The sequence below is a fragment of the Python bivittatus genome, unplaced genomic scaffold (genome assembly GCF_059951505.1).
Source record: "Python bivittatus isolate LINGU-HERP-01145 unplaced genomic scaffold, Pbiv_v1 ctg000980_np1212, whole genome shotgun sequence".
NCBI lineage: Eukaryota > Metazoa > Chordata > Lepidosauria > Squamata > Pythonidae > Python > Python bivittatus.
The window spans coordinates 24,192,716-24,211,074 of NW_028277125.1; the positions used below are offsets into that span (position 1 = coordinate 24,192,716).

Consider the following 18,359-nt stretch of genomic DNA (forward strand, 5'->3'; position numbering starts at 1 on the left):
TTCTGAAGAAGGGAAATAGTTATATGCTTATGCAAATTCACCACTTCAGAATGAATGAAGTTGCATGAAAGAATGTTCCTCCTCCTTAAAAACTTTAGGCTAGCTTAAGTGCTGATGAAAAGCTGCATACAACAGAGAAGAGGTGATGCACTGCCTTCTGTCTGATACGTTAATTTTCTGTGTATAGTCAGATTTCTTTGTCTTCCAATTTACAATGCTGAAGCAATTAACAAAATAAAAAATACAAATGCAAACAATAGCATTAAAGGATCAACCCATTCTCAAAATGTATAAAGAGTAATATAAGAAGGAAAAACGAAAGACCCTAAAAGTTACATTACAAATAGAGCAACTCCAAGGATTTGGACCATAAAGTCAAATTTCACCAGTCTAAAGTCTCCATTCTGGGCATAATAAGAATGTGAAGTTAACAAGTATTCAGATATGTGGTTCCCTGCTTGCATTCTGACATCTCAGAAGGGCTACATCACATTTCTTTAATATTTTAGGCTAGCTTAAGTAAGTACCTTAAGATACATAAAAAAGATGAGGTAGAAGAGCTGCTTGTATTTGATAATATTGGTAAATTCGTTCTTAGAATATGGGATGGAGGGTAATCTATCCTTTGACTGCTTTGTTGCTTATCCAACTTTTCAGAGCAAGTTGTCTCTAAGGTCCCTAATGAAATTAACAAATTGAATCATTTACAGTTGGTTGGAATTCCTTCATAAGGGAGAAGGAAAACAAAGCTTTTTCCTACTCTGAGGTTAGCCAACACTGCTTGGATCAGGCTGGGGGTAAGAACAAAAGAGCAGCAGTGATGCTTAGCGATTGTGGTGCACAGCTACCTAACACCATCTGTTCCAAGGAAACTTCAGAAATAACAGATGAGTGCAGGTAAGAGAGGGAAGGAGGGCGCTAGTGCATGCAAATGACGAAAGGCCGGGGCGGGGGGGGGAGACTTACCCGAGTGACTTGCAACCTCCCTTGCTGGCTTCCCCATTGACTTTGCTTGTGGGAAGCCAGCAGGGAAGTAGCAAATGGTGATCATGTGATCACAGGGTGCTTGGCAACCGGTCGTAAGTGCGAATGGGTTGCCAAGCACCCAGATCACAATAACATGACCACGGGGACACTGTAATGACCAAAACTTTGAGGACCAGGCATAAGTCCACTTTTTCAGCACTGTTGTAACTTCAAATGGTCGCTGAATGAATGGTCATAACTCGAGAACTGCATCCTGTACAGTAGGATTGGCTCTCATATATTTTGTTTACTACAGGACAGAGCCAGCCCCATCCATGTGACAATTCAGATTTGTTGTTTTCATTTTTTTCTGAGAACTGACCTTTTTACTAACTTTGGTGAAACATTCCTGAAAAGCTGTTAGGAGTAAGCAAAATGTCAGGGCAATGTGAGATCAGCTGAGGCTAAGTAAAAACATAATTAGCTTTCAAGTTGAAGTTAAAAGACCAAATTTGCTTCAAAAGCAATCAGATATTGACCAAAAGTCAGTGATTTGAGATTTTTCTTTTCTCTCATAAGCAGCATTTATAGCTATATTGGTCACCTCTCCTCCTTACCAAATGGCCAGCTTTTCAGGGAAATGCTTGAAATTTGAGAATGTGAGTGTAAGGAACAATTATGTTATACATACCTTATAAATACAAAATCCTTTGACAGAATCTAATGTTTTTGTTTACCTAATCTTTTTCATTGGTGTTTATTTAATGGGTTCTGTAGTTTTTTGTCTAATTTTGTGTTCAGATAATCAGTGTGTACTGAATTTTTAAATATTGAAGATTCCTGCCAAGTTCCAACTTTGCTTAATTATAGCACATTGTGTGTGTTCAGTTTGGCTGTTATGACCTTCCTGCTACATATCAAATTCTAAATGGTTTTATATTGTGGAGTGAGATATTATGCAACAATAATCAAAGGTTGAACACTTTTATGTCCCATTGATTTCTATGACTATGAGCTAGCGTAAGTTTAATATTCTTATTTAATGGGTTTTAAAAGTTCTTAACTTTGGTGTTATATTTGACAGTTAAATGCCAAATTAGCATCTGGCAATGTATGTAGCTAGATAATTAATTCAGAGAGTGTTACATGTTTTTTTCTTATGCTATAAATCTCTTGTTAAGTTAAAATTAATCATACCACTTTTCTTCTGTTTAAACATTAAGAATACAAAATGGCAAGGCTGTGCAGCACTTCGGATCCAGTTCCAAAAAGGGGCTTTGGAGTGTATGGGAGCACAAACATGGCACCCATCTGCTATATCTTAAGATAGCCATGTCTTTCTCAGGATCATATAGCTGCCTTTTGTGGGTGCCACCTGATCCCAGGAAAAGATGTGACACTTCAGACGTCTTTTTGGAATCAGACCCAAAGCACAGCATAGCCCTTCTGAATAGTCCCAGAACATGTAACAGTAAAGGGACAGCATTAACTTTGTTTGGGATTATGAACTCATCTCACTTGTTGAAACTGAGGTGGGTATCAACCTTAGCAGGGGCAACTGTACAGTACAGTCAAGACGGCAGCCACAATGGTGCAATCAAAGTTCTGCCTACATGTGTGATGCACATAAACATCAGGTGCAGCTTTGATTTGCACCACCTTGGCTGCTATCTTGACTTTTTTGATTACACCCTGCAGACACATCTATTTTAGATCAATTAATTCGATGATTTTGTCTGTGCTCACTGGAGGCCACGGTGGTAAATCTAAGGCAATGGAATCATCTTCCTCATTGTAGGGAGCTACAGGGGCGTCATACAATGTTGAGAAATGTGCCACCCATTGCTGAGATGTAATAGCAGGGGTGGCAAAAGAGGAGTTATCACTGGGATTGCTCGAAGTAAGTTTCCAAAAAGATTTGCTATCCTTGCATTTGATAGCCCTATACAATTGGTCCCTTTATCCTGAAAAAATAATTTTTTTCCCCTAATGATAAAGTCTTGGAAGCTTGCCTTATGTTTTAAAAATTCATTATATTTGCTAGAGTCCCCAGCCTGGCATAGTTCCTTCAAAATATAATTTGTCCACATATGCACTGTTGTTAAAATGTCAACATAAAAGTATGTCTTTATGATGCTGAATAACTAATAAAATAGGCCAGTTTTTGTGCTTTTCCTTCAGAAACTCTTTTACATTATTCTTTGGACAAGCAAAAGCATTTTCTACTCTGTCCCAGCTTCCTTCCCTAATTAGCCATGCAACTTTCCTTTAAACTTCATCTTTGTTCAGTAAATGGAATTCTCAATCCTTGTAGTTGTAAGTGAATGAGATGGCCAGTCTTTTAAACTTTCAATGTACATGTGGTCTATTTATCATTCATGACAATCCTCCCAACTTTAATATTACCTCCTGCTGATATATTACAGTAGTAACATGCTAAACTTTTACAGTCTGTTTTCCTTCTCTCGGAAAACACTGCAAAGCCAAGTCACTGCTCATTTTCTGATACCATTTTAAGTGAAGACTGAAACATTTATGCCCAAATGATCTGCCATCACTCTTCAAGCATTGGTAATAATCCAGAGTCCTTAAAACGAGGCTCTTCCCACTCGCCCAGTCATCCATTACTTTGAACTACCTACTGTAGTGTTGTGTCCGGTGAATTTTATGGTCCCTGTTTTCCCTGCTTTATACTCAGAGATGCTTACAATAATCTGTAACTAAGAGTAGGGTTGTATATTAAGACATATGTACATTTTCTGGTCATTCCACCCATGTGTTATATATGTGCTGATGAAATGCACATTTATTCTGTGTTTTGTTTCAATAAGATACGGGGACAGGATATCCATCACTGTGTAGTTTCTGCACCTAGTCACATCCATGATAGGTTCATGCTGGTGTGAAGGAAAGGTGGCTGCAAAAAATCATAGGCTTCTATCAGAATACCTCACTTCCTTTACAAGCTCAAAGCCATTAACAATATGGATAAACCATATTCAGTAACATCAGTTGCATATGGAGGCATAAAACCAAAAACTTATTTGAAATAGAACATAAAAAGTACAATTTCTCTGTAATGCCATTTAAAACAGTACCTTTATATGTATGCATATTTAAAGATAGCTTTCCCCAGCCTGGGTATCCTTTAACTCTCAGTCAGCATGGCCTTTGCTGAAAAATCTGGGAGTTGAAATCCACATCCCTGGAAGGTACTCAGATTGGGAAAAAGCACTGAGTACATATAAAAAAGGCAGGTCACTTTTTACTCTAGTTGCATTTCAGCTGTAAAAAATTCCATCAGTGAACCTGGGTTCCAAAGAAGGCCAGCTAAGAAATCCCAGGGTGATATAGAAGTGTGGGCACAGAGCAGGGGAGATACCCACTTTCCTCCTGCAAGAGTAAGTTGCAAGCAGCCCAAAAGCCTGTTTTGCAACCTCCAGAGCCCTCTTTGCTATCAAAATTCAGTGGCCCTTTTGTGGTTGAATCACAGCCAGTTTTGACCATTAAGTTTTGAAAAAGCTTAGCACACTTTAAATGGCTGAAATTCACCCCAAAGCAAGCACCAAATCTGCATTAATTTCCAATGTCATTGCTTCACCTAGCCAGTGAAGAGAAATAACAGCAGCAGCAGCAACCTCCCTCTGAAGGGACAGAATGTTCTGATGTGGGGAGCCAGAATGGGGTATTTTAGGGAAGACTGTTCCAGTCTGGGAGTGGGTATAATTAACTTCTTCCCTCTATTGATAATTGGGTGGGCAGTGAGGAGAAATAGTAGGTCACCCCATGTCAACCCAGATTATGAATCCTATAATTTTGGTCTTGATAAATATTACAAGGTTTTCCAAAATGCCGTCTCTCCCACTTTCTTCTCTGCAGGTTCAGAAGGAATATCCAGAAACCTGTGAATTCTGTGGCAGCCCCCCGAGGTACTTCCCTTCCTTTGAAAGTCTGGAACACATAGCAGAATGGGGAAATGTAAGTAATGAGAACACATTCTCCTAATGGTCTTCCATCGGGTCCAAGGTCCACCTGCCCAGCTGGTTAGAGCAGGACCTTTGCTTTCCAGTTTTTCTGTTGCCAGCAATACCGAGAGCTTCAAGAGTTCATTGTCAATGAAAAAAAACGCTATGCAAAGAAAATGGAGATGATTGATATTGGCCCTCATCAGGCCCATGGAAGTGAAGCTGAGCGACAACAGGCCAAAGAAAGAGCTCAACAAAGGTATGGCAAACTGGGTGATAACATATTTGAGCCCATAAGATGACTTTGGGAACAATGAAATCTGAGGCCTCAAGGTTACCTGCAGTTCTGAAAGTTTTGCATACTTCCTGCAGAGATCTCTAGAAGTTGTTACAAAATTTAATGTACAATGTGACAGAAGAGGGGAAATTGCTAATTACCTAGCTAAAGAATAATATTAACTATGTTGAATTTTAATTAATTTAAATTTCATTTTTGTTCTAGCTTCACTTACTACTTTTTGGAATGCAAGCTACAGTATACAGCTTAAAGGTTGGGTAGCTCTTATCCCCACAAAATGGGCCAATTTAAACCATGATTTGCAGTGCAAGGAACAAGAAAGGAAGTGGGGAGGAAATATAATTACATTGAGTTTTATTCCATCATGAGTTAACAAGGTTCAGAAAAGGAAAATTTCCCTCGATCTTCTCTTCCTGAAGCTTAAATGAACTCCCCAAAAGTTACCTGAAAGACAGATGACTCTCCAGTTCAATACAAGATGTAGGCCTTGGGATCCTACAATAAGTTAAGGATGCACATCTAAGGAACTTTAACCATATCTCCTCCCTCAGAGACGAGGTCCCATAATCCAGTAGAGAAATCTTTGAGGGAATATATGTGGGTGGATGGGAATTATTTTATCATGAACTTCTTTAACTTACCTATGGGTTTCTTGGGCTTATGATAAGTATTATCAATGCAGAAGATCTGGTCCAACTAATTAAGGCTTAACCAAACTTACACATATAGTGAAACTCTAATGATCATTGTTGTTAAAGAAAAGATGGTATGGAAAAAGATAAAAATGAAGTAGAAAAGCTTCTTTTTTTTAGTCATAGTTATGTGAAGCAGCCAAAGAACATTTAGAGCTCTTAGAGTGTTGCTGGGGAAGAAGAGGTCAAGCCCTTGGCCACTCCACTCAGCCTTCTCCCCCATGTAGGGTCTAGTATCATCAATATGCTGATGATACCCAGATTATATCTCAGGCTGAGGAGGAAATGCAGTGGAGAGTCCTGATCCAGGCTGAGATGTACAAAACAGACTAAGATTTAATCCTAGCAAGATGGTGGTACTATTGGTGCAGAAGCCCTCTGGTTCCATATATTGCTCCAGATAGGATTGCACTTCCCCTGAAAAGTTGGTATGCAATTTTGGGGTTCTCCTGGACTCACAGCTTCTGTGGAATATCCAGTGGAAGCCAAGTCCAGGAGAGTTTTTGGCCAGCTTCATCAAGCCAGTTGCACCTGTTCCTGAATCAGGAGGTGCTGAAAACAGTGACTCAATTCCATTGTTTTATCTTAATGAGACTGTGGGTGTTAGTCTGTCCTTGAAGACAGTTCAGAAGGTGCAGTTGACACAAAATGCAGCTCCTTGCCTTCTGACCAGCACTAACCAGCTTAGTAGAATAACTTCTATTCAAGAGCTGAACTGGCTGCCAGCAGACATTTGGGCCCAAATCAAGGTGCAGGTTGTAACCCAAAAGTCCTATGTAGCTTTAGTCTCACTACCTATGATCTTGTTGTCATGGGTGCCTATACCTACAGAGTTGGGGGGGAGGGAGAACCGGAGAATGGCATTCTCACTGACAGCCCTCTCACTTTGTAATAGCTTATCTTATGAGGTCAGGCCCATCCATTATCCTTTAGGAAACAGGTTAAAACCATTCCCTTCCACAAGGCATTTAGGGAGAGAGATTTTAATGGAAGACCACAACAGATATTTTTAAAGATCTGAATGTTTTACTGATGTTATGGATGTTTTAATGTATGCAGGCTATAAGTTACCTAGAGTTGTTCAAGTAGGTGACATACAAATTAACTGAAATAATTTTTTAAAAACCAAGAAGTTCATGCCCAGCACACTTTAATGTTGCAGGCTCAGAGAGAGACAAATGGCAAAACAGTTTGCCTTCATGGCAGTAGAAGCGGAAAAGAATGCCCTTCCAGTTCATGTCCCTGAATGTAAGTTGGATTATTCATCTGTTACTTGTTTTTGACACTATGCACAGAAGAATGATTCTTATTCCATATTCCCTCTTGAATAAGAACCACCCAAATGTGTACTCAGGGTTACAGTATTAAGTGGTCTAGAGAATACCATGTGAGCCCTAAGGTAGAAAGGAAGCCTACTGTGCTCTATACACTAAGCCTTTCTGAATTTTAAAAATGTTGACTGGCCCAAAGTTAGACAGTGCATTTCCAAGGCTAAGAGTGGACTGGAACCTATATTTCTCTGTACTACACTACTACCTTCATCACTGCAGCATATTGGCCCTCATGGATTGATTGATATTATTCAGTTTGGGTACCACCCAACTGTGGGTGGATCACAATAAAAAACATTAGAAACAGCAAAATACAAAAAAGTAACAACCAGAAATGTAAAAATAACTACAAAATAATCACAAGATGACAATCCAACAACAAAGCAAACAGAAAACATCACATCAGGAGAGTCCCATCCCCCCTACTTTAAGCCCTGGGTACATAAGCAGATCTTTAAGGCTTTCTAGAACCACATCAGGGTAGGAGCCATATGGATCTCAGAGTTTCAGCACATCTTTGGCTATAATGCAACTAGAAAACAGGTGTTCTATCTGCTTTTTATTAGAATACAAACTAAAGTATTCTTGATAGATGGCTGTCAAGTCTTTGCTTGAATACATCCAGTGAAGAGTCTTCACTTTTCTGGGTAATTGGTTTCATCGTTAAACAGAGTCATATACCTACCACAGCTTTCTTTAAAAGAGAGAACATGGTGGATAGACTTATCACCAGCTATTCATTTTGATGACACCATTCTCAGTATGTCCCAATATCAGTTGCTGAGTGGAAAGCAACAGCACCAAAGAACTAGGGCTGTTCTGTTATCCCTGGAGTTTTCCTTGAAGCCTCTTATGCTGGACTTCATGATCCCTTGATTCTTAATCAGTGTCCTCTTGTTAACATACCTGAATGAGTGCTTTAAGGTTTTTACTGTTGTTTTATCATTCTTGTAATTTTTAACTCTGTTTTTGTTTGATTATATGTTGCAACAGTTTGCTATAATTTTGAAAACTGCTTGGGTTTTATTATAGTAATTTTTTGTTTTGAGAGCCAGTCTCTGTCTTTCTATTGAAGGATAGATTTACAGTGGGGCAAAAAAGTATTTAGTCAGCCACCAATTGTGCAAGTTCTCCCACTTAAAAAGATGAGAGAGGCCTGTAATTTTCATCATAGGTATACCTCAACTATGAGAGACAAAATGGGGGAAAAAATCCAGAAAATCACATTGTCTGATTTTTAAGGAATTTATTTGAAAATCATGGTGGAAAATAAGTATTTGGTCAATATCAAAAGTTCATCTCAATACTTTGTTATATATCCTTTGTTGGCAATGACAGAGGTCAAACGTTTTCTGTAAGTCTTCACAAGGTTTTCACACACTGTTGCTGGTATTTTGGCCCATTCCTCCATGCAGATCTCCTCTAGAGCAGTGATGTTTTGGGGCTGTCGCTGGGCAACACGGACTTTCAACTCCCTCCAAAGGTTTTCCATGGGGTTGAGATCTGGAGACTGACTAGGCCACTCCAGGACCTTGAAATGCTTCTTACGAAGCCACTCCTTCGTTGCCCGGGCGGTGTGTTTGGGATCATTGTCATGCTGAAAGACCCAGCCACGTTTCATCTTCAATGCCCTTGCTGATGGAAGGAGGTGTTCACTCAAAATCTCACGATACATGGCCCCATTCATTCTTTCCTTTACACGGATCAGTCGTCCTGGTCCCTTTGCAGAAAAACAGCCCCAAAGCATGATGTTTCCACCCCCATGCTTCACAGTAGGTATGGTGTTCTTTGGATGCAACTCAGCATTCTCTCCTCCAAACATGACAAGTTGAGTTTAGACCAAAACGTTCTACTTTGGTTTCATCTGACCATATGACATTCTCCCAGTCCTCTTCTGGATTATCCAAATGCTCTCTAGCAAACTTCAGACGGGCCCGGACATGTACTGGCTTAAGCAGGGGGACACGTCTGGCACTGCAGGATTTGAGTCCCTGGCAGCGTAGTGTGTTACTGATGGTAGCCTTTGTTACTTTGGTCCCAGCTCTCTGCAGGTCATTCACTAGGTCCATCCGTGTGGTTCTGGGATTTTTGCTCACCGTTCTTGTGATCATTTTGACCCCACGGGGTGAGATCTTGCATGGAGCCCCAGATCAAGGGAGATTATCAGTGGTCTTGTATGTCTTCCATTTTCTAATTATTGCTCCCACAGTTGATTTCTTCACACCAAGCTGCTTGCCTATTGCAAATTTAGTCTTCTCAGCCTGCTGCAGGTCTACACTTTTGTTTCTGGTGCCCTTCAACAGCTCTTTGGTCTTGGCCATAGTGGAGTTTGGAGTGTGACTGTTTGAGGTTGTGGACAGGTGTCTTTTATACTGATAACAAGGTCAAACAGGTGCCAATACTACAGGTAACGAGTGGAGGACAGAGGAGCCTCTTAAAGAAGTAGTTACAGGTCTGTGAGAGCCAGACATCTTGCTTGTTTGTAGGTGACCAAATACTTATTTTCCACCATGATTTGCAAATAAATTCTTTAAAAATCAGACAATGTGATTTTCTGGATTTTTTCCCCCATTTTGTCTCTCATAGTTGAGGTATACCTATGATGAAAATTACAGGCCTCTCTCATCTTTTTAAGTGGGAGAACTTGCACAATTGGTGGCTGACTAAATACTTTTTTGCCCCACTGTAAATATCCAATTAAATTAAAAATAGTTTCCTCTAATAGTCTGAATCTGCTATTGTAAAGCTATCAGATTCAATGTTTGGATTCTGCTGGCAAAAATTATCACATGCGTGGTAGTATAGGCACTTTCACTACCGAAGACTACTTTGTTGTTGATTTAATGTATATGTTGCCAACTCCATCCAGACTCACGACAGCTTATGCAAAACAGTGTCACTATATAAGAAAAATGCCACTCGTACTTTTTCCCGTAACAATGCCTTGGATACAATCTTAAATGTTGACAATTGATCCCTAAAAATCTGACAAAGGAAATTAGCTTGTTACTCTTAAGTCAATTAATCATCATTTAACTCTTATTTAACATTTTGTTCCATAGACAATAAACAGCTTAGGACACTTTCCTTCTACCTTTCTCAAGAGACACCTTCTTCAGCAAGCTGGACACGAATTTGTCAGCCAATAATTGAAGAAACAAAGTCAGTGACCCCAGACAACACATACAGCATCTCTTACTGTGATTTCACTATTGCGGGTGGAAAGGTAAACAGTTGATTTTATACACTAGAACCCAATTTTTGAATTTTACATTTCCAGCATAAAACCATTTTGCGTTATAACACCATGCAACATTTTTAGAGCTGTACTTTCAAAGCAGTGTGCTTTGTGCCACATGCCTATACATGTGGGATCAAGACCAAGGAATGGCTAGGACCATGACAAAAAGTTAATTTAATTTGAATTTTAAACATGAAATAAACATACTTTCCCTATAAGTTAATAATTTATTTTTATGACATTAAAATTACAGTGCTTTAACAATTCTTGTAAAGCAGGCTGTCCCCAGGAATTAAGGAGTGCAAGCAGCCCTGGAAGCAGTGGTGAACCCACCTCATGGACTTGAGCTTATATCTCATCTTTGAACATGGGAAACCAAAACAAATCATTTCAAATGGGGAATTGTATTTCAGAATATTCTGCCTACAGTGTGGGGAAAAAAATAGCTTTATGTGTAACACAGGGCCCTCTCATTCTCCCCCCACCTCCCAATTTCTATTGTAGCTTTTGGGACACACAAAAAACTACGTGCTTGGGAGTCTAACAGACATTGCTAGCCCCTGCAGACAATAATAGGTCAGATTGCAAATTGAATTTCTAGCTTAAGGCTGCATCTTTTAGTTGCCTCCTCTCTCATTTTCTTGGTTTAAGCTTGTCATTTAGCTGCTGGCACACTCAGGTGCATGTGTTTGTCTATATAATAACATACCCGTAGCCATAGTAGAGCATGTAGTGTAATATGGCCCCCTTGGCCAGTTAGCAGCCACTTGCGGGGTAGAAGAGGCTGAAAGGAAAAATGAAACTAGAATTCTAATTATCCCCCTTTTTATACTAGCCTTATTGTTCTCTTTCAGTATGTTATCTTGGTCTTTTGAGTTCTGTACGGAAACTGGAGTCTGCATGTTGTTCTTTTTCTTTTTTCATGTACAGCTAACGAAAAAACAATTCTTACAACAGCACTACAAAAATGGTGTGAAGTTCCTTACTATGTTTCCAGACGGTACTGCACAAATATTGTATCCTTTTGTGGCATACTGTGTTCGGTGGAAATGGATCAGAACGAAAGGGCTGCAGCAAAATAATCTGCAGCAAGGTTGCCAAATGTCTTTAGGACGACAAACACAACTACAGCATTCTGTTCCTGCTATGTTTGGTAGTGACCTTATTTTATTTTATAGCCACCTCAATATAAAACAATAATCACTACAGCTAAGAACAAAACGACTAAAATGCATTGACTTACAACAGTTAAACCTCCTACGCAATGTTTCTTGACCGTGGCAACTTTCAGATGTGAGAATTCTGGATGTTGAAGTCCTCACATCTTAAAGTTGCTGAGATTGAGAAACTGCTATAATGTTATAGCTCCTCAGGAACAGGATTTGTAGGATCCCTTCTCCAAGGTTGGAAGCAAGGCTACAACTTCACAGGCAATAATCCAGTACCAAATTCTGCCTACTGATCCCTGTCATCTTATTTCTGATGTCAAAAAGTCCCAAAGAGTGTGGTGGGAGCTGACCATTTTTTGCAAAACAGAGGCAACCCTCTCGCATCCAAATTTTTTTTTTCATAAGCATGTGGTATCTGGAATCCTGGATTTTACCTGACAAAAAAGCAGATGGAAGCTGGACTCACATACCCACCCGTTGTTGTTGTTTAGTCGTTAAGTCGTGTCCGACTCTTCGTGACCCCATGAACCATATTGCGCCAGGCCTTCCTGTCCTTCACTGCCTCCCTGAGTTTGCTCAGTTTCATGCTCATTGCTTCAGTGATGCTATCTAACCATCTCATCCTCTGCCGTCCTCTTCTCCTTTTGCCTTCAATCTTTCCCAGCATCAGGGTCTTCTCCAAAGAGATCTCTCTTCGCATTAGGTGGCCAAAATATCTGAGCTTGAGCTTCATTATCGATCCTTCCAATGAGCAATCAGGGTTGATTTCCTTTAAGATTGACTGGTTTGACCTCCTAGCAGTCCAGGGAACTCTTAAGAGTCTTCTCCAGCACCACAGTTCAAAGGCATCAATTCTTCGGCGCTCGGCCTTTTTTATGGTCCAGCTCTCACAGCCATACATTACTACTGGAAAAACCATAGCTTTGACTATGCGGATCTTTGTCGGCAAGGTGACGTCTCTGCTTTTTAATATGCTATCTAGGCTTGCCATAGCTTTCCTCCCAAGGAGCAAGCGTCTTTTAATTTCATGGCTGCAGTCTCCGTCTGTGGTGATCTTGGAGCCCAAATAAATGAAGTCTGTTACTGCTTCCATTTCTACCCCTTCTATTTGCCAGGAATTGATGGGTCCAGATGCCATGATCTTAGTTTTTTAATGTTGAGTTTCAAGCCAGCTTTTGCACTCTCCTCTTTCACCCTCATCAAGAGGCTCTTTAGTTCTTCTTCACTTTCTGCCATTAGGGTGGTATCGTCCGCATATCTGAGGTTGTTGATGATTCTCCCTGCAATCTTAATTCCGGCTTGTGATTCTTCCAGCCTGGCATTTCTCATGATGTACTCTGCATATAGGTTAAATAAGCAGGGTGACAGTATACAGCCTTGTCGTACACCTTTCCCTATTTTGAACCAATCGGTTGTTCCGTGACCGGTTCTAACTGTTGCTTCTTGGCCCGCATACAGATTTCTCAGGAGACAGGTAAGGTGGTCTGGTATTCCCATCTCTTTAAGAATTTGCCACAGTTTGTTGTGATCCACACAATCAAAGGCTTTTGCATAGTCAATGAAGCAGAAGTAGATATTTTTCTGGAACTCTCGTGCTTTCTCCATGATCCAGCGAATGTTGGCGATTTGATCTCTAGTTCCTCTGCCTCTTCGAAACCCAGCTTGTACATCCGGTAGTTCTCGGTTCATATATTGCTGAAGCCTAGCTTGTAGGATTTTGAGCATAACCTTGCTAGCATGTGAAATGAGTGCAATTGTGCGATAGTTTGAGCATTCTTTGGCGTTGCCCTTCTTTGGAATTGGAACGTAAACTGACCTTTTCCAATCCCGTGGCCACTGTTGCGTTTTCCAAACTTGCTGGCATATTGAGTGCAGCACTTTAACACCATCATCTTTTAGTATTTTAAATAACTCAGCTGGAATACTGTCATCTCCACTAGCTTTGTTGTTAGCAATGCTTCCTAAGGCCCACTTGACTTCACTCTCTAGGATGTCTGGCTCAAGGTCAGTGACCACACCAGCGTGGACATCAGGGACATTAAGATCTTTCTTGTATAGTTCTTCTGTGTATTCTTGCCACCTCTTCTTAATCTCTTCTGCTTCTGTTAGGTCCCTGCCTTTTTTGTCCTTTATCATGCCCATCTTTGCACTAAACGTTCCTTTCATATCTCCAATTTTCTTGAAGAGATCTCTAGTCTTCCCCATTCTATTGTTTTCCTCAATTTCTTTGCATTGTTCATTTAAGAAGGCCTTCTTATCTCTCCTGGCTATTCTCTGGAAATCTGCATTCAGCTGCTTATATCTTTCCCTTTCACCCTTGCTTTTCGCATTCCTTCTTTCCACAGCTATTTGTAAAGCCTCATCAGACAGCCATTTTGCTTTCTTGCATTTCTTTTTCTTTGGGATGGTTTTAGTTGCTGCCTCCTGTACAATGTTACGGACCTCCGTCCATAGTTCTTCAGGCACTCTGTCTACCAAATCTAATCCTCTAAATCTATTCATCACCTTCACTGTGTACTCACAAGGAATATGATCTAAGTCATACCTGAGTGGTCTAGTGGTTTTCCCTACATTCTTCAATTTAAGCCTAAATTTTGCAGTAAGAAGCTCATGATCTGAGCCACAGTCAGCTCCTGGTCTTGTTTTTGCTGTCTGTATAGAGCTTCTCCATCTTTGGCTGCAAAGTATATAATCAATCTGGTTTCGGTATTGACCATCTGGTGATGTCCATGTGTAGAGTCGTCTCTTGTGTTGTTGGAAAAGAGTGTTTGCTATGACTAGCTTGTTCTCTTGACAGAACTCTATTAGCCTTTGCCCTGCTTCATTTTGTACTCCAAGGCCAAATTTGCCTGTTATTCCGATTACTCCTTGACTTCCTACTTTAGCATTCCAATCCCCTATGATGAAAAGGACATCTTTTTTGGTGCTAGTTCTAGAAGGTGTTGTAGGTCTTCATAGAAGCGGTCAACTTCAGCTTCTTCAGCATCAGTGGTTGGGGCATAGACTTGGATGACTGTGATATTGAATGGTTTGCCTTGGATACGCACTGAGATCATTCTGTCGTTTTTGAGGTTGTACCCCATTACTGCCTTTCCCACTCTCTTATTCACTATGAGTGCAATTCCATTTCTTCTAAGGGCTTCTTGCCCACAGTAGTAGATATAATGGTCACCCGAATTAAATTCACCCATTCCTGTCCATTTCAGTTCGCTGATTCCCAAGATGTTGACGTTCAATCTTGTCATCTCATGTTTGACCACATCCAGCTTGCCTTGGTTCATAGATCTTACATTCCAGGTACCTATACAATATTGTTCTTTACAGCATCGGACCTTCTTTTCGCTTCCAGATACATCCACAGCTGAACGTCCTTTCGGCTTTGGCCCAGCCGCTTCACTCTTTCTGGAGCTACTTGGAATTGCCCTCCGCTCTTCCCCAGTAGCATATTGGACACCTTCCGACCTGAGGGGCTCATCTTCCGGCGTCATATCTTTTAGCCTTTTAACATTGTCCATGGGGTTTTCTTGGCAAGGATACTGGAGTGGGTTGCCATTTCCTTCTCCAGTGGACCACATTTTGTCAGAACTCTCTGTCATGACCTGTCCGTCTTGGGTGGCCCTGCACAGTATAGCTCATGGCTTCACTGAGTTACGCAAGCCCCTTCGCCACGACAAGGCAGTGATCCATGAAGGGGCATACCCACCCACTGCTCTCATAAAGCCACTCACAACCTTTACTGATGCCAAAAAATGGAAAAGGGCATTTAAAGGTGGTCTTATCTCTAAGGCAGATTTGCACTGTGTCTCACCAGAGCTTAATTCATGATTTAGGCAGTAGAATTTATTAGATTAGTCTTTTTCAACATTAGAGCCATCCAGATTTGTTGAGTTCATTTCCCAGAATTCCCCACCTAACATGGCTGAAGGTCCTGGAAGTTGGACTTCATGCATCCAAAGGAGAGGGCAAGTTGGGAAAGGCTGGACTAGGTGATATTTCAGGTCCCTTGCAGTATTACAGTTCTGCAGGATCGAGCCGTTAAGAGATTTACAAGACCAAGATCGGCCCCTTGAATCAACCTGGGAAGCTGTTATACATGCCAGTCTGTAATCAAAATCTTGGCAAACTTGGGTTTCTAGCCATACAAAGGATTGTTTTATAAGCTACCACTGCTCTGGAGAAGGTATCATTTTCCTGGTATAGTATCATCCATACTGCTGTACCACTGCAAAATCAGGGAGTTGGTTTTGATATTGGGACAGAACTATAATGCAAGTTCTATCTCTAAGGTAGCTAAATCCATTCTGTTTAAGACTATTTCTGTTTGTCAGGGAAGATTCATGCTATATCTATAAAACAGAACACAATGCATGAATTTGTGCAGGTAATGTATGGGAGAAGAAGATTCTTCCCCCTCCCCCAGTCAGAAATTCACTATACCATTCATACATCTGAGATAGCATGCCTAAGCAAGTAAAAGGGTGGAGGAAAAGACCTTATCTACATGTACAGCTATCCATCTGGAAATCTGGCAATTATTGTTATACAGAAGAATGAAAATGCAGGGTACATTTGTATAGTCCAAGAAGATAAGCATGAGAAGGCTGAAATCCAAGCAATATTTGACTCTTGTGGAAAAGGAACTTGTTATCATCCAAACAAAATTGTATGGTAAGTTAATTTTAATTAGAGAAAGTGTTTCATTTTTTGCTCTAGATTTTGTATTTCATATTTAAATATTTCATATTTAGTGGATAGGATTTCCAATGCTTCAACATATGCAGTGTTACTAAATACACCCTATTGTGATTGGTACCATGCTCAAGTTGTACAAAATGCAACTATTTCTAAGTGATAGATGGTAAATACATCATACTGTAGTTTTCTGATAAATTTACTATTTTTTTCCTTGAAATTGCAAAAATTACAAATTTGCAAACCATTTCTGAAATGCGATTGCCAACACATCACATATGCTTTACTGCTGTTGACACAGAGAAGGCAGCATGTTAATTCAGTTTTCTCAGTTCACACATAATGCCAATGCATAAACCATGGTTTACAAAAAGCAGCTTAATATGATTTCTGTTAACTCTGTTAACTGCAGCAACTGTTTTTGTGAATGACATCCTAGATAGCTTGCATTTTATTGTCCACTGACCTCAGTTTATAATTCACTTTCCCCTGCTATCATGTGCATGCATATTTAGACTACTTCATACATCTTATCAACTAAACATTCATAAACTTATGCTGTAACAAATAGAAACTTCATTGTTTTCATTAAAATGGACTAACTTGGTTGCCATTCTGGAAACAATTACATATTGCAGCCCCTCCCCCCCCTTTTTTTTTGCTGTGGACACAGTGACTCTAAGAGTTGCTTGGGATGATAAGGCAAGTGAACCATGTAGACCATATCTGAGCTGAACCTGTCTTCATAATCTTTATATAGGATATGTTAAGATTTGCAGTTCAAATATACAGTCAGTTTATTTTTCTCCCTTTTAGGATAAATATTACTATTCGAGGAGGACATTACTCAGATCAAGCTGGCAACAAAGTGAAAACATGGATTTGGCCCAACAATCTACAGAAGCACAATCCCCGTGTAGCATTTAAACCAATATTTCTGTCCTTGAACCTTAATGTTGGTGTCAGGATACTTGGGCAAGATAAAATCACCATTTCTTTTCTTGCAATGGGAAAACAAGCAAAAATCAATGTAGGAACCAAAGTGGAGGTACTTCATGTTAGAGAAACTAATGTTTGTCTGTCCTTATTAGTCACAATTAAGGAAGACATGGAACTGTTTTGGGTGAATAGAAAACCTTTAGGGAAATAAGAAAATTAAAGGTTTATTCAAAATTGATCAAATTATAGTTTTCTACAACTTCATCAATTAATCTGTATAGCCATTTTATATGATTTAAATCAATAAACACAGCGCTTTCATTCCTATACAACTCATTGAATTTCTGCAAGTCAGGGGTGTGCACTTTGGACACTGCATTAACTTTCTTTCTCTTTTCTTAAAGCCACTTGCTGAACACCATCCATGGCCAAAGTACGTGGCTGAAGATGACCTTCTGCTCTTCGCCAATAGATTAAAGATTCTTCGCATCTTTGCTAAACTGCATGGATATTTAGACTTCCCTGCTAGTGACTGGTGGACTAAACTGGAGCTCCCTTCATTTCTTTTGAAACAGACTTTGAAGTTAATATATCTTTGTAAAGAATGTGAAATAAGCTGTGCACTGGATAGATTAATAATGGCAATAGTAAATTCACCAGCCTGATCAACAGTGTGTTGATTGAACAGTGTGTTGAAGTCACTTGCTTCATTCTTTAAAATATTTATTAATCTGTTGAATTCTGTAAGCAAATTTAAATGTACTTAATATTTTATGTATGCTTAAAACATACTATATATGGGTATCTCGGATTTTCCATGTAGCATTAGAAAAATACAAATATGAAGCTAAGTTTAGTAAGAAAATTGAATTATATGCTATAGGATTCAATGGCTATGCATAAAATTCTAGATCCAGATTTTGCTATGGTAAAAATTCCATAATCCTTTTAAGGCCCTACCCTTATACTAACCCACATAATTCATCTGTAAATTTTTGATTTCTCCATACCTCTTCTTTAAGCAAGATGGTAAATAAAACGGGGAAACCGAGAAGGAGGATGCTCA

General features: G+C 39.8%; 1 protein-coding gene across 1 annotated transcript in view; it reads left to right on the forward strand.

The window, feature by feature from the left end:
* ERICH6 (glutamate rich 6) overlaps nt 1–18,295 on the forward strand; it is a 37,709-nt gene extending 19,414 nt beyond the window's left edge. Inside the window, exons 12-19 of the mRNA XM_088132222.1 lie at nt 4,846–4,944; nt 5,036–5,190; nt 7,084–7,169; nt 10,315–10,478; nt 11,424–11,509; nt 16,172–16,330; nt 17,171–17,402; nt 17,698–18,295. Coding sequence (XP_087988348.1) covers nt 4,846–4,944; nt 5,036–5,190; nt 7,084–7,169; nt 10,315–10,478; nt 11,424–11,509; nt 16,172–16,330; nt 17,171–17,402; nt 17,698–17,958 — 1,242 coding nt within the window. The 3' untranslated portion in view covers nt 17,959–18,295. The remainder of the gene's footprint in view (nt 1–4,845; nt 4,945–5,035; nt 5,191–7,083; nt 7,170–10,314; nt 10,479–11,423; nt 11,510–16,171; nt 16,331–17,170; nt 17,403–17,697) is intronic.
* Nucleotides 18,296–18,359: the final 64 nt, after the last annotated feature.